At 39.9% G+C, this 15,262-nt stretch overlaps 1 protein-coding gene across 3 annotated transcripts in view; it reads right to left on the reverse strand.

Annotated features, from left to right (window-relative positions):
* kif7 (kinesin family member 7) overlaps positions 1-15,262 on the reverse strand; it is a 28,802-nt gene that overhangs the window by 6,217 nt on the left and 7,323 nt on the right. For all 3 annotated transcript variants that reach the window (XM_017478750.3, XM_017478749.3, XM_053683247.1), the window contains 9 exons: positions 14,558-15,098; positions 13,717-13,857; positions 13,411-13,605; positions 10,220-10,350; positions 9,391-9,518; positions 7,336-7,497; positions 6,775-6,977; positions 577-774; positions 167-292 (listed from right to left, as the gene is read on the reverse strand). In XM_017478750.3, coding sequence (XP_017334239.1) covers positions 167-292; positions 577-774; positions 6,775-6,977; positions 7,336-7,497; positions 9,391-9,518; positions 10,220-10,350; positions 13,411-13,605; positions 13,717-13,857; positions 14,558-15,098 — 1,825 coding nt within the window. The remainder of the gene's footprint in view (positions 1-166; positions 293-576; positions 775-6,774; positions 6,978-7,335; positions 7,498-9,390; positions 9,519-10,219; positions 10,351-13,410; positions 13,606-13,716; positions 13,858-14,557; positions 15,099-15,262) is intronic.

The following is a 15,262-nucleotide window of genomic DNA, read 5'->3' on the forward strand; positions in this document are numbered from 1 at the left end:
CATAGAGTGTAAACATAAAACATGCTGAAACAAGCCATGTAACAGTAACGCCAAGTCTGCCTATAATAAAACAAAACCACATGAAAAGCACAAGCATAAGGCAGGCCTTAATAAAGATTTAATTTCTGTTTTGATAAAGCTGTGGTTAGACTTTCCAGGTCTGTACCTGCTGTTCCTCTAGTGAGATGACTGAGCCATTACTGCCGCTCCTTCTTTGCCTTTGGAAGGCAGCAATTTCTTCCGTTTTAATCCGCAGAATCTTCTGCTGCTGCTCGTTCTTTATCTCCAGCTCCTGAAAACAGACAGGTAGCATATACTGTAATCACAAAATTTCTCCACTTCTGATACAAACTTTTAGGATCCCCATGTTCCAAGCATAAACTATACAGCTCTATTTTTATGTATAAACTGGCTGTAAAATCAGTTGGTATTTCACCTGATGTATCGGCCATCACTTGACATGAAGTGTAACTACCCTAACAATCTCGGAATAAGCTGTCGGATAAGTGAGTATAAGAAATACAGGTGGTACTGTTAAACTCCTTAGGCGGAAAATCCCATGGCTAATGTGTTCACCTTTACACGATGTTTGCCTCTTTGCATCTCACTCTCCAGCCTTCTCTTCTGTTGACTCTCCTCTCGGAGGCGCCGTTGTAGCTGGTCCTGCTGTTGCCGCAGGCTCTGCACGCTCCTTTCCAGCTCCTGCACGCGCCGCTCACTCTGCACTGACAGAGAGGCCAGCTGCGCAGTGTCCCGCTGCCTCTGCTTCAGCACCTGCAAACATGTGAAACAAAGACATCACAGAGCTGGAGCTTAGACAGTTGACGGTGCCGAAGTTCACACAGAACCAGGAAATGGTTTTGGAAATATTACTATGTGGGGATTCTTTGGCCAGAAAATCTTAAAATCACACTTAACAACCATTTAAGAAAACACATGAATCAATGTCACAGGCTCTGAGGCACAGACATTCTCTGTCACCATTAGAGACAAAAACCAGAGGTGCCAAATTGCTAAGAAGAAAATCCTGGCAGGCAGACAGGAAAAAAAGGATCTAACCACAAAAACCCTAGCATATGTCAGTGGATAGGACAGCATATGTTAACAGCATAAATGATATTTAATTGCAATCTGTGGACATGTTTGGATTTATAAGACTCCAGCTGAGTGAATAAGTTTACTTTATACGACTGTTACAATATATGCACGTCCGGTCCGCAATGTCAGATGTTGCAGATAATAAAATGCCTACTACTGTAGAGGAAGATATGTAAGGGATAAAGTAACGGTCACACTAGCCTTTCGGCATGCAAAATTTCTGGAATATGGGATATGACATCATACACCAATGTTAAAATATACCATCTGTTCCTGTATGCAGCAACATCGCAATCTAGGCAACCTCTCCTTTGATGTTGATTTTATATTCTTTTAAAGCTGTGTTGTATAAATCGACATAAAACAGGATGATGCGACACCGCTATAATCGTTCTGAAGAGACCACGCCATAACGTGTCGATCTTCTATTGGTCACACGTCTTCACGTCACACCAATTCACAGGTCAGAGTTCACCAAACTTGAACTCTGAACTGCAGCGAAATGCAAAACTTTTTCACATGAAGCTTGCATTTCCGGTTTCCAGCATTCACGTGTGTATGAATGAAAGTCAATGGAACGATAAGTGTAGTGTGACCGGCACTTAACAAATGGCAGGCCATGCTGTTATACAAAAATAATGCAGACACTGAAAGAGAATATTAAATAGCAATGCACAGTACATTCTACCTTGGGTTTTTAATTATTGAACATGCCTGATAATATAGAAATGAAAAAAACGGCTTTTAACTAAAAACAAAAAGCACATTACATCTTTTGTATACACTTCTTCTAGTGGGTGTGATGTTGGAGAGGATGTTGGGGGAATCTAGCTAGCTAATTATTTTTTTCCCTAGATATGCTCCAAGCAACAGTAAATAAGTAAAAAAGCAAAAAATCTGCTGCAATGACTTTTTAATAATTAATGACTCCTTTTTTTTAACCAGCCAAGGAGACTCCAGTCCGGTCTTCTTGTTGGTTGTTGGCTCACAAACTTCATCTAGTTAAAGTCAGTACAAAGCTTCCCTTCAGTGAATAACCTTTTTAAAAGGTAATTTAAATGGTCAGACTACTGCTTTAAATGAAAAAACATTACTAGCGGTCAGTCAGCTTTAAGTATGAATTTGAAAAGAAAAAAAAAAAAAAAATCATATATTTGTATCCATGATCTAGTTAATGTGTTATCAATGTGTTATCAATATGATATAGCATATGAAGGATAGATTTAAAGCTGTTAATGATTCAGCAGGGTTCAGAGTGTTTCCAGTGTAATATGATGTAATACAGCAGCAAATTATTTACTTCACTTGTAATTTTAATTTTATTTATTTAAAGTTTGACAAGGCAGGATATTGTAGCACAAAGGAAAAACAACAGAACAGTTACTTTTCCTTTTAGCAGCACAGCCTGAATTGCATCAAGAATACCACATAATCATGCATTATAACTATCATCAATTATAAAACAATTTAAATGTACAAAAAATAAAAGACCAATTCACTTTTCTATTAGCAAACACAACCTGTAATGCATTGAAAGATCTCAGTCACTTCATCAAGTACCATATATATGTCACTTGTAAAACAGTTTAAGAGCACAAGGAATAAAAGAAACTTCATGCCTTTTTGTTTTACTCCAGTGCACAATATATTCCCTATGCTGCAGAAGTGAATAATTGGTTGTCGGAGCTATGGGCAGGAATTGTACAATGGCCATGAACTGTCCGTGAGTATGTTAGTATGGTGGTCTCATCATGCCTCTCACTCAATGATGGGAGAGAAGAAGTCAGAATACCTATTATCCAATAATAGCATTTTTGAACCCTCTTTAACTCATCAGACACCTTTAGGCAGTCCATCCAAAACCGGGCTGGCATAAGAACTGGCCGTATAAAAGTCACACATATTTGCATTAAACCATTGCATGGGAGACCCGCTCTCTTTGCAACACTTAGATAATAAATCCTTGGACGTGACTTTGCAAACATATACTTGATGTGGGCGTCCCATGACAGATTAGATGAAATCTGAACACCAAGCACATTAAAACTGGAGACTCTACTGATTACATGACCAAAAATTAAAGGAGAAAGAGGAGAGGGGATGTCATCACTCCTAGCACTAATTACCATATCCATGGTCTTAGCTCCATGCGTTGCCAGTGAAAATTCCTGTCCCAAATCTGCCACAAATCAATCAATAAGTGCTAGCTTTCAGGGATAGAGTCCATGCCCCCTTCACTGTGACTGGCTGGCACAGACATGCATGGAGGGGAAAAGAAAGCAAGTGAGAAAAAAAAAAACCAAGGAATAGAGTTGATAACACTAAAAACAATTACACACTTTTTAATGGATACACGAAGTGTTGGTCATCATTTATTGAGATACAATGCATGATTCAGCACTGTGAAACTGTACACTACAGATGGGCTGTCAAACTCGGGTCCCAGACCACCAGATTCAGCCCATGAAGACCTCATCAGGTGTGTTAAATTAGATTATATTAATGAGAAAATTAGAACTTTGTAGTGCTGTGATCCCTAGGACAGGACTCTAAACACTTCTGCACTGGATAGTATTCACATTTCAACAAATAATTGACACATGCAGATGAACGAGTTCTTGTAATACTAAAGGCATTTTATCTAAATAAACTAACATGCATTGCAAGGATTTCTTTTCCATGTGACATTAGTGTTCCTGGAGGTATTGTAAGGTCTTGTGATTTTGGATTACACTCCTAGCTCAAGTGCCTGAGGACAATCTTTAGAAGAGAAATGGTGAAAGGATGGTTATAGCTGCAGGCATAACATGCTTTGTCCCAATGTCTCAATGCTCCACTGGGAAATCAACACTACACCCCTCCAGTAAAAAGGATAGAGCCACTGCTCCCTTCAAATTTAATTGCCAAGATAAAAAACATGTGATCTTTGGTTCAGCAATACATTGCTGTTATGTTGGTAAATAGATTACATGGGTGACAAAGTCAACAAATTAAAAGTCAGGGATAAAATGACAGTATGATTTCATTGAACAAATCCAGCATGTGCTGAAAGGGACACTGGCCAAAATAAAAAAAAATTTAAAAATCACCATGGATACATCTGCTGTAAACTGCAGAACAGAGGAACTTACAGGAAAGCTTCAAACAAGATGAGAATGTTTCTGCCATTTTTTTACTGTAGCCTCATGCAAAAAAGGCTCACACAGTCTAACAAACATTATTTTAAATATTAATTGCATTCAATGGTCAGTCTACTTTAAATGTATATGGTAAATGGTCTGCACTTATATAGCGCTTTGTAACCTTAGCGGCTCTACAAAAATTCAACCTTTCACACACACACTCACACACCAATGGCAGCAGAGCTTCCATGCAAGGTGCTAGCCTGCCATTTGGTGCAACTTGGGGCTCAGTGTCTTGCCCAAGTACACTTCGTGGAGACCTGTGGGCTGGGGATCGAACCACCAACTCTACGATTATTGGACAACCTGCTCTACCACCTGAGCCACAGCCAAAAATGTAGCTCTCTTTCAAGCTACAAGTTAATCTATTAAAATAGTCCCTAAACCAGGAGCACAGGAAGTTGTTCTACATTGGGGGTGGTGGAATTTTAAGCATCATACATGTGGCGTGTGCTATGATGCCACACGCAAACAATTCAAATAAATTCACTAAAATGTGTTATTCCTTTAACAGAGAAATGTGTCTTGATTGCACGGTTACGGTTAAATGCTCATTAATTTTATTCATTTTCTATAAAATCACGGATCTGATAGTATTGTACATATGACTAACAGAAATGGCACGTTTATATTAATGCACTTGTTCTAATACTTTATCGTTTCTATAGTAACCGCTCATACCCTATCCCTTCTGACCTTTTTCAGGCCATCTCTCCCACACTACTACTTGCACTCACACACATCTTTAACACATCCCTCTCCACCGGCATATTCCCTACCTCGTTTAAGCAGGCCTGGGTTATCCCGCTGATTAGAAAAAATCAACACTTAACCCTGTTGCTGTTGACAACTACAGACCTGTCTCCCTTCTCTCCTTTCTGTTCAAAACCCTTGAAAGAGCTGTTTTCTATCAACTCTCCACTTTTCTCAAACAGAACAACCTCCTGGACACCAAGCAGTCTGCCTTCAAAAGCAGTCACTCCACACAGACTGCTCTGCTTTCCGTCACTGAAGTCTTACGACTAGCAAGATCAACCTCAGCACCTCACTACCTCAACATTCTCCTTGCGGTTTATGTTCCCTCGTGCAACCTGTGATCATTTAACGACCAACGTCTCGTAGTGCCTACTCAACCTTCAAAATCATTATCCCTCAGTGGTGGAATGAACCTCCGAACCTCAATCCAGACAGCAGAATCTCCAAAAAACGGCTAAAGACTCTCTCTTAAAAAAATTAATAAATCAGCACTTACACTTACTCCTCTACTCTGTGGACTTTGTTTCTCTAGAACTCAAGATCAATTATAAATCTTGTATAGAAGCACTACTTAGTATAGCATTGTTCTCCGCTTGATATATAGCTTTGCTTGTATATCCTCATGTGTAAGTCACTTTGGATAAAAGTGTCTGCTACATGAATAAATGTAAATGTAAAGACATACACAAACAAAAGGCTAGAAAAAACATTATAAAACGCACTGTTTAACAATGACAAGAATATAATCAACGTTAGGTGCTTTGTAACGGTCAGTAAGTTTCCCGACATGGAGGCAAATTCATGTTATTGATTACATTACAGTGGTTATATTCAGTTAGTCTCTTAACAGAAGCTGCTTTTGTTTTCTCTCTTGAAGTTTGTCATGTTACTGAGAAACCAGAAAGCACAAACGTCTGTCCTGAAGACTTGAGTTTCGTGGTTGGTCCATAATATCAAACATATAAAATGTGTGATGTGTCGTTCATAAAATTTTTAAAAAATTGTAATCCTTAGTAAATCACTGTGGCCTAAGAGGAATGGTATCTTTGACATACAAACTCAAAATACTCAGTTTTAAAGTTAGATTATTTCTTTCTTTGTTTATCTATATAATTATTATAATTTTTTGCAGTTGCAGTTAAATGAATAAGGTTGGGGGAGCTGCACCCCCAACTTCCCGTGACCTCATCCGAAACACTGGTTCCATAAAACCAGGGAATGATTTGAAAGAGAAACACTGCTCTACCTGACAAACTTTGTAAACAAGGAATAAAAAACTGAAGGGGTGTGCTGTTAGAGGAAAATATGCAACACAAGCTGATTGATTTTCCTATAACTGCATTCCCCAAAGTGTTTTATTCTTCTTACACCACAGTCATTTCCCAATTATTACAATTTTGTATTTATAAAATAAAAAAAAGTTTATTTTTTATCTGTTTATAGTAACATGTAACATTGTGGAACATCCACAAAACAAGCTAGTTCCTGTTATAACTTACATTATAGCAGCTATAAACAGTTCCCTCACACCTGCTGACCAATCACTATCAAGACTTCAACAGCACTGCGTTACAGCATTTTCATGACCAAGTAAGGGTTATTGAAGGTGTCAGAAGTCCATTTGGAAGGAGGCATAAATTAGGCTTAACAGAAGTAATTAACATGACAGATGTAATTAAAAGCTGTTTTACATTCACTCGCCTGTTTTACTTCATTAAAACACATGTAACGGCCTGACCTGCACTTTGCTTTGTGCAGCTGCAATCTTTCTCCTACACTCCTGGGCTTTAGAGCGGTCAGCAGCATCACGGCTGCCCTGCACCTCCAGCTCCTGAAGTTGTTTGTGGGCCTCGGTGAGCTCGGCTCGTGCCTGCTCAGCCTCCTGCTCCAGCTCAGCTACCTTTCGGCTGTATTGCCTGTTCATTGCTTGGGCATCTTTCCCTGTGAACACATCATGAGGATCCCATCAGAGCAATGAATAGAGACATACTGGGGCAACAATCTAATAAGATAAACGAGTGTTTACACTCAGTGAAACAATAACACCAGAGCAGAAAGAAAATCATTATGTAAGTGATTCAATTGTGCTTAGATATTTGCTCTGCTACAGAAATTTTACATTTCATTGCTTCATGCATCTTTTACTTCATTCCAGGGAACTTTGATTCAGCCCTGGGACACCATGTACATTTATGCAAGGGTTTCTCATGACTGGGGCTGCTTTATAGCTCTATAGAATTTAAAATCTCTCTCTCTAACACACATACACACACCCTTAAAGCTGGATGATCAAAATTACCTGTTTTGACCAACTCCTTGATGAGATCCTCCTTCATCCGGATGGTGACAGAGAGCTCTCTAATCTTCTGCTGGGCCAGGAGCAACCCTCTCTCTGAGCCCATCTCCCACTTGCAGCCTCTAAGACTCTCCAGCACCGAGCTCTCTCCTACACTGCTGTTAGCTATCCACACACAACACAGTCAGACTATCCGTACACAGGGGTGCGAACTGCTCCATGCTCATCTATCAAATATTGAGACTTCAAACTCCATCATATAAATGCTAAGTACACAATGAAAGCTAAGAGGCATTGCACAAATTAAAACTAGGCTAAACAGAGTTTGCCATCTTTCATTTTTAGTCACCTTAGCATTTTTGTGGGGAAATAAAACGAATTTAAAGAAATGTTCCTGTTGCTCATTCAGGGAAGTATAATTCTGATGCAAGGATATACATGGAGCATATTAAGAACTGAACTGTTCTGTGGAAAAAAATGGACCACTCAGACATTGCTTCATCATTGGATGTAAAATCATTTATATATCCTACAATACAGTATATTTATAGCAAGGCTGTTGCACAGTAATAATTACTTCCAATTAGGGAAGTCATGAGAACCGATACTTCGGTACCAAGTCGGTACCAACATTCTTAAAACGTGACAGTACTTGTTTTTATGCAGTAGTGTTAGCACCTTTTGTAATGAAAGTACCGAGGTTGCGATTCTTCCGGACCTGAAGGGGGCAGCAAATACGCGCAAGTGTTTTAGTCGTTCCACAAGTGCTGAAGAAGAAGAGGAACGCCTAGAAACACACCGGAAAAACTACAGAAGTTTAGCTTTGCTTAACAAGTTTAGCTCCGCCCCGACTCGTTGAGAGGAAAGCTAGTATCGGTTTCCGGTGTGCAAACGATGCTAACATTCATTTCAAACAAAGCGAGGAAACACCTGGAATTTGCCAAAGCACCTGAAAGACGGTCCTATATTATATTTGTTTGAGGCATTGTGGCCGTGAAACCAGCTAACGTTATGCTCCATGTAATGTTTGTGATAGCCTGTTATTTGTTAAAGACGCTAACGCATTGCAATGTTATAAACTACCTCCAAATGGGCCACCATGCATCGCCATTCAGCCCGTGTCCTGTCAGCTAAATGTAGCCTAATGTCTCTTATAATTATTCAAACGTTCATGCTTTTGATAAATCGTTTTGGTCTGCCACCATATCAGTGAATTTAAAGTAATGCTTACATTCAGAGTATAAGGTGTGTGTCTGTGTGTGTGCATGCACGTTTGTCTGTGTGTGTGCATGCACCGGAGGCGCACGGAGTGCACCTCCGGAGACTCATTGTCAGACAGTGTTTGATAACTAAAATACCCTCCCGCCTTTTAATATTAATAGCAAATGTGCTATAGTTAAATACAATACTTGTGCTCATAAGCAAAAGGTTTTGTTTTGTTCACTTTGATCATGAAATTTGTGATATATTGCAGCCTTTTCAACTGGAGATATTTGTAATTAGAAATGTTAGAGAATGCAAAAGCAACCACTGTCTTTGTTGGTTTTGGTATTCACTAAAACAATGACACTCTACTCCACTTATCCAACTTTAGATTTTCAGATGTGTAGCTATTTTAATAGCCACTGCCTGATTTGTGAAGATCAGCACACTTTTCGCTCATTTCATTTGTGTATTCAAGAATCATCCTATGTTAATGGGAAATGTGGCCTCTGTATCACCTCATATTTATACCCCAATGGAACAGGAAATCACAGATGCCTGCTTTAAAATACTAATGGAATCATGGTTCAGTTAGAGTCTGTTCATTAGAATTTCTAGAGGTGCCAATAATTGTGACGTACAGTTTTGTCAAAAAAAATATTGCTGATAAGGATTTTTAAAAAAATTATTATAATAAATTGAATTAAAGATTAAACTGCTTTCATATTTTCAGTATGAGATTAAACTAATTAATAGTAAGACCATTTTTTCCAAACTATTTTAACCCATCTCTACCAAGGGTGCTAATAATTTTGAAGCTGACTGTACTTTAATCCATTTCAGTGCTGAACTCACAAGTACGTCTGCTGTAGTGTAATCCTGGAGGGTGGCCAGGCCCCAGGACCTGAGGCAGGGTTCCCCTAGCTCTTCTGGGTGATGCTTGAAATGGTGCATCCTTCTTTGACCAGGTAATATTCATGCATCTGTAGCAAAGAAATATGAATACAGACTCCAAGAATCGACAATGAAGCTACTTACAAAGAATTAAAGCTATACTTAGACCAGTGACTGCACTATTTGGCAAAGCAAATAATATGTCTTGTAATCATTCAACCGATCATTAGATTGGAGTGGAGCGTGTGTGCAAGTGTTTTTCACACCCACCAACTCTAAATAACAACTCTAGAATCACATTTCAGTACGCTGCCTACATATTACATTTCGGTTCAGGGCACTCTTCATGCTAATTTGCTGCCTCCTTCTTTTTACCCTGCGTTCAAAATGGCAGTGATGATTTTTCGCCTCGCTTCACTCAAGCCACTGAATGTTGCTTTCTTGTGGGCGGTCCTACCTTGAGATACTGCCAGTTGTTATGGTTTCCCCTAGCTAGTGGAATATGGCCACAATCACGCATTACTATACATCATTCACATTGGTAGTTTCCAAAAAGTTCATTTCTGCTCAGCATGCTCAGTTGCTCACCATGCCCATATATTGTTAATGAATGACTTTCAGATACTTTGCTGTGTTGTGGTCAATTTAGGCACAGGGTTACACTTGATTTGAACCCCTGATTTACAGTTAGAAGCAATCACTAATGTGCCATAATTCACAAAAGGTAAACATTTCAGAGTGATCCTGCTTATTTGTCAAGAAGCAACAAGATAAAGAGTACCATCCGTACTTGCGTTTGTCTTTGACTCCTCTGTTGAGAGTGTTCTCGCCTTCTCTGTCCTCTCCACAGGACTCGCACTCCTTGTCCCACTGGGCCTGTTCAGAAAATGAATGGCTGTCTATTGGAACACTCAGGCCAGTCTGAAAGCATAGAATATAGAGCACATTATTTTTTTTACTGCAAAACACACTATAAGCCAGACATTTAGAGAAGATTATCATAGGGCATCTTACAACAAATAACTGATATAGTGTCCCACACTGAGTGGGTGTGGGAGGGTATTCTGACAAGATGGTATACGATGATGTCGGAATATCAAATAGCTACTACACCTTTAACATTGTGCTACACCAGTAAATGATGATGTCACAAACTATTTATAGGTTTGATGCCTCACACAAATATCACACAAAACATTTAAATTAGGGTAGCAAACAGAACATGTTAAATACAAAAACAACTGAATAACAGTCCTGATGGCACTGCCCTCACTAGCTAGCTAACATAGTCCGCTGTGCTTGAATGGTGGTTATATAGTGAGATACCGAAAACCATGATTTTTTTTGCACAGATATACAGTATATGAGACCCAAGTAGATAATGGCCTTTTATAAACAGCAATGTGTAGCCACTTGGACATGCTGGTCCTCCCCTACACAAATTATTGCCTATAAAATAAAATAACAAAAACAAGTGAATATAACAAAAATGCCACATTTTCACACGACAGTACTAGTGCATGTTTTATGTCATTGCTTTAAAAGGTATGCCTATATATACACAGTATCTCACAAAAGTGAGTACACCCCTCACATTTTTGTAAATATTTGATTATATCCTTTCATGTGACAACACTGAAGAAATGACACTTTGTAAAGTAGTGAGTGTACAGCTTGTGTAACAGTGTAAATTTGCTGTCCCCTCAAAATAACTCAACACACAGCCATTAATGTCTAAACCGCTGGCAACAAAAATCGAAATTGGGCCCAATTAGCCATTTTCCCTCCCCAGTGTCATGTGACTTGTTAGTGTTACAAGGTTTCAGGTGTGAATGGGGAGCAGGTGTGTTAAATTTGGTGTCATCGCTCTCATACTGATCACTGGAAGTTCAACATGGCACCTCATGGCAAAGAACTCTCTGAGGATCTGAAAAAAAGAATTGTTGCTCTACATAAAGATGTCCTAGGCTATAAGAAGACTGCCAAAACCCTGACACTGAGCTGCAGCACGGTGGCCAAGACCATACAGCGGTTTAACAGGACAGGTTCCAATCAGAACAGGCCTCGCCATGCTCGACCAAAGAAGTTGAGTGCACGTGCTCAGCATCATATCCAGAGGATGTCTTTGGGAAATAGACGTATGAGTGCTGCCAGCATTGCTGCAGAGGTTGAAGCGGTGGGGGTCAGCCTGTCAGTGCTCAGAAAATACGCCGCACACTGCATCAAATTAGCCTGCATGGCTGTCATCCCAGAAGGAAGGCTCTTCTAAAGATGATGCACAAGAAAGCCCGCAAACAGTTTGCTGTAGACAAGCAGACTAAGGACATGGATTACTGGAACCATGTCCTGTGGTCCAACGAGACCAAGATAAACTTCTTTGGTTCAGATGGTGTCAAGTGTGTGTGGTGGCAACCAGGTGAGGAGTACAAAGACAAGTGTGTCTGGCCTACAGTCAAGCATGGTGGTGGGAGTGTCATAGTCTGGGGCTGCATGAGTGCTGCTGGCACTGGGGAGCTACAGTTCATTAAGGGAACCATGAATGCCACCATGTACTGTGACATACTGAAGCAGAGCATGACCCCCTCCCTTCGGAGATTGGGCCACATGGCAGTATTCCAGCATGATAACGACCCCAAACACACCTCCAAGACGGCCACTGCTTTGCTAAAGAAGCTGAGGGTGAAAGTGATGGACTGCCCAAGCATGTCTCCAGATCTAAACCCTATTGAGTATATGTGGGGCATCCTCAAATAGAAGGTGGAGGAAAACAAGGTCTCTAACATCCTCCAGCTCCGTGATGTCGTCATGGAGGAGTGGAAGAGGACTCCGGTGGCAACCTGTGAAGCTCTGGTGAACTCCATGCCCAAGAGGGTTAAGGCAGTGCTGGAAAATAATGGTGGCCACACAAAATATTGACACTTTGGGCCCAATTTGGATATTTTCAGTTAGGGGTGTACTCACTTTTGTTGCCATTGGTTTAGACATTAATGGCTGTGTGTTGAGTTATTTTGAGGGGACAGCAAATTTACACTGTTACACAAGCTGTACACTCACTACTTTACATTGTAGCAAAGTGTCATTTCTTCAGTGTTGTCACATGAAAATATATAATCAAATATTTACAAAAATGTGAGGGATGTACTCACTTTTGTACTTTTGTGAGATACTAATATGTATATATATGTATATATATACATATATATACATATATACACACACACACACACATATATATATATATATATATATATATATATATATATATATATATATATATATATATATATATATATATATAGTACTGCGCAAAAGTTTTTAGGCATCCTATTTTAGTACAAACTTTGTTATAGATTTTTTATTTTATGACTTCTACATCAAGTCAGTACAAAAAACATTTTAGATTCCCAAACAATATTGCTTTGTTTCATTTACTACTGTTTACTGCTCTTTATGGTATTTTTTTTTTTAATTAGAAACATTTAATTTAATTATTTTGAAGGCATCTTTGCTCTACAGCTCTTTGCAAGTGCCTAAAATTTTTCCACAGTACTGTATATAACCCTAGTCTGTCTAGAGTTATTAGACAGTCTAGAGTTATTACTGTCTAGAGTTTCTTGAAGAATCAAGAATCAGTTTAGCTATGCAATTTTCTCTCACTATATTAGACTAATTGATGAAGTTCTGTTATGTAAGTAAGCTGACTCATGAATGCTAACAATGTTATGGATGGATGATGGATTTAGCTGTTAAGACACAGATTTTTCTTATTTAAAACTTACAAACACCAAAGTGCATTATATAAGTGTTGTTGTCTTTAGATAACATGCTTTGTGACAAAAAGGCTGGCTGTTTAAGTATCATAGAATAATATTTTCACTCCTACTGCTGACCCTCAATTCACTGCACCATCTGTGACAAGTAAGCTATATATTTTTTTGACTGACTTGTTTTATAACAACAAAGAAAGGTAAAAGTGTCTACCTTTCGTGCAGGGGATCCTCCGACCTCTCCATTGCAGAAAGGTGTCAGATGGCCTGGGCCAAGGCTTGCTTGCTGTAATGAGTTAATAGGTGCAGTGTGGGGTCTCTGTGTCAGCTGCAGCAGCCCCGTCCCTGGATGGGCCAGAAGACAGTGCAGCTCCTCTATGAGGTCCTGCTGCTCCTGGAGCTTATCACTCTGAAAAAAGGGCCAAAGCCAATTCACAAACCTGAGCTATATTTCCAATGAAAACATCAAAAATATATCTTTGACCCCTGATGAAAGTCAAATGTACATGAACTCTCTAACCTGCTGTTTGTACTGTTCCATTGCATCTTCCAGTGCAGCGAGGAAGTCTGTGTTCTCCTGCTCTAATCGCTGGATCTGTACTTGCAGCTGGGAAATGTAGTTCTCCCGTTCCCTGTTCCACTCTTCTTTCACATCTGGCTCCTAGGAAACAGAACCATGTAAGCAAATTACAACGTAAGGTATGGAATAAGAGATCATAAAAACGGTAGGGTTTTTCTACACAAAAAGCAACAAATTGGTCTCTGCCCCACCTGCCTCTGTACGTCCCTAAAATGGAGAAGAAAAGTCGCTTGTATATCTTAAATGATAACTATAGTGACAGCAAAACTAAATACAGCTAGTGTTTGTCCATAGGCTACATATTGAAAACAGAAAACTGATGACCAAATACTTAAAATTACTATCATTACTATCTGAACTTGATTAACGACATCTTGAGTTTGCTAGGCAAGCTGAAACTGTTGGCCAACGCCAGCATGGTTTTTGCACCATGACCTGAACTTTGCGATTCTGACAGGCACCACGTGCGCAATGATTTCTCGGGGTCGAGCAAGCACGCCACACCGCCTGCCACTCCATCTGTGTCATTCTGCCTGCCTACTTGTATCTCATAGAAAATGAATACAGGATGAGTGACTGACACTTCTCATATGAAAACCGACCAAGAAGATTAGTACTGCTTCCAGCTTTGGTTAGTGTCAGACATAATGAACTGACACATAAATATGGACTTACTGAGACCTATTCCATAAAATATTGGAGTGGGTACAGTAATGAATTTAGGCCTCTAGGTGTACTTATAGTCAATGTATGAATAAAACTGTACTGTCGGATGGCCCACCTGGCACTTTAGAAGCTCCCGTCCCTTTTTCAGAGTGGTGGTGTCCTCAGTGGAACTGCTCTCAATGCCACTGTCCAGCCCTGAGGCTGTACTCAAACCGTTGCGCTCCTCCTCCACAGCGCAAAGCCACTCCTTCACACGCAGTAGCTGGCTTGGGTTTAGCGTCCCCTCACCCTGCAGCTCCATCAGCAGCCTGTAGGCTGAGTCTGTGCACGTCCTATAGTGGGTGCTCTCCGCCTGCAACTTGCTCACATCTGGTTCGAGGGAACGCACCTGGCGTCCAGGCTCTGATCGAGCAAGGATTCTGGTCTCAGAGCGCTGCCGGTTCTCCAGGGCTTGCTTTAGAGCTTTGATCTGGAGTTCCAGGCTTTCCACTCGATCTGGCTCCCCATGACAGTTCACCATAGCTCGGTTTTGAATGTTTCGAGCTCGTTTAGCATAATTAAGGGTGTTAAGACTTTCGTCAAAGTCAGAGGATGAGGGACTGATGCAGGCAATCATGAGTGTTTTGGCATTGCCTCCAAGAGAGTCTTTTAAGATTCTGAGGAAAGGGGGGGTATACAATTCTGTATTATATAATTCTTTCAAAGAACAGCTAAAAACTAATAATGGAAGATGTCACTTAGCATAAAATAAATTATGCTAACTGGTGCCTGGGGTTGGTCAATATGACAACATTAATATTGATCTCGAAATATCACAATG

The sequence above is a fragment of the Ictalurus punctatus genome, chromosome 10 (genome assembly GCF_001660625.3).
Source record: "Ictalurus punctatus breed USDA103 chromosome 10, Coco_2.0, whole genome shotgun sequence".
Classification (NCBI taxonomy): domain Eukaryota; kingdom Metazoa; phylum Chordata; class Actinopteri; order Siluriformes; family Ictaluridae; genus Ictalurus; species Ictalurus punctatus.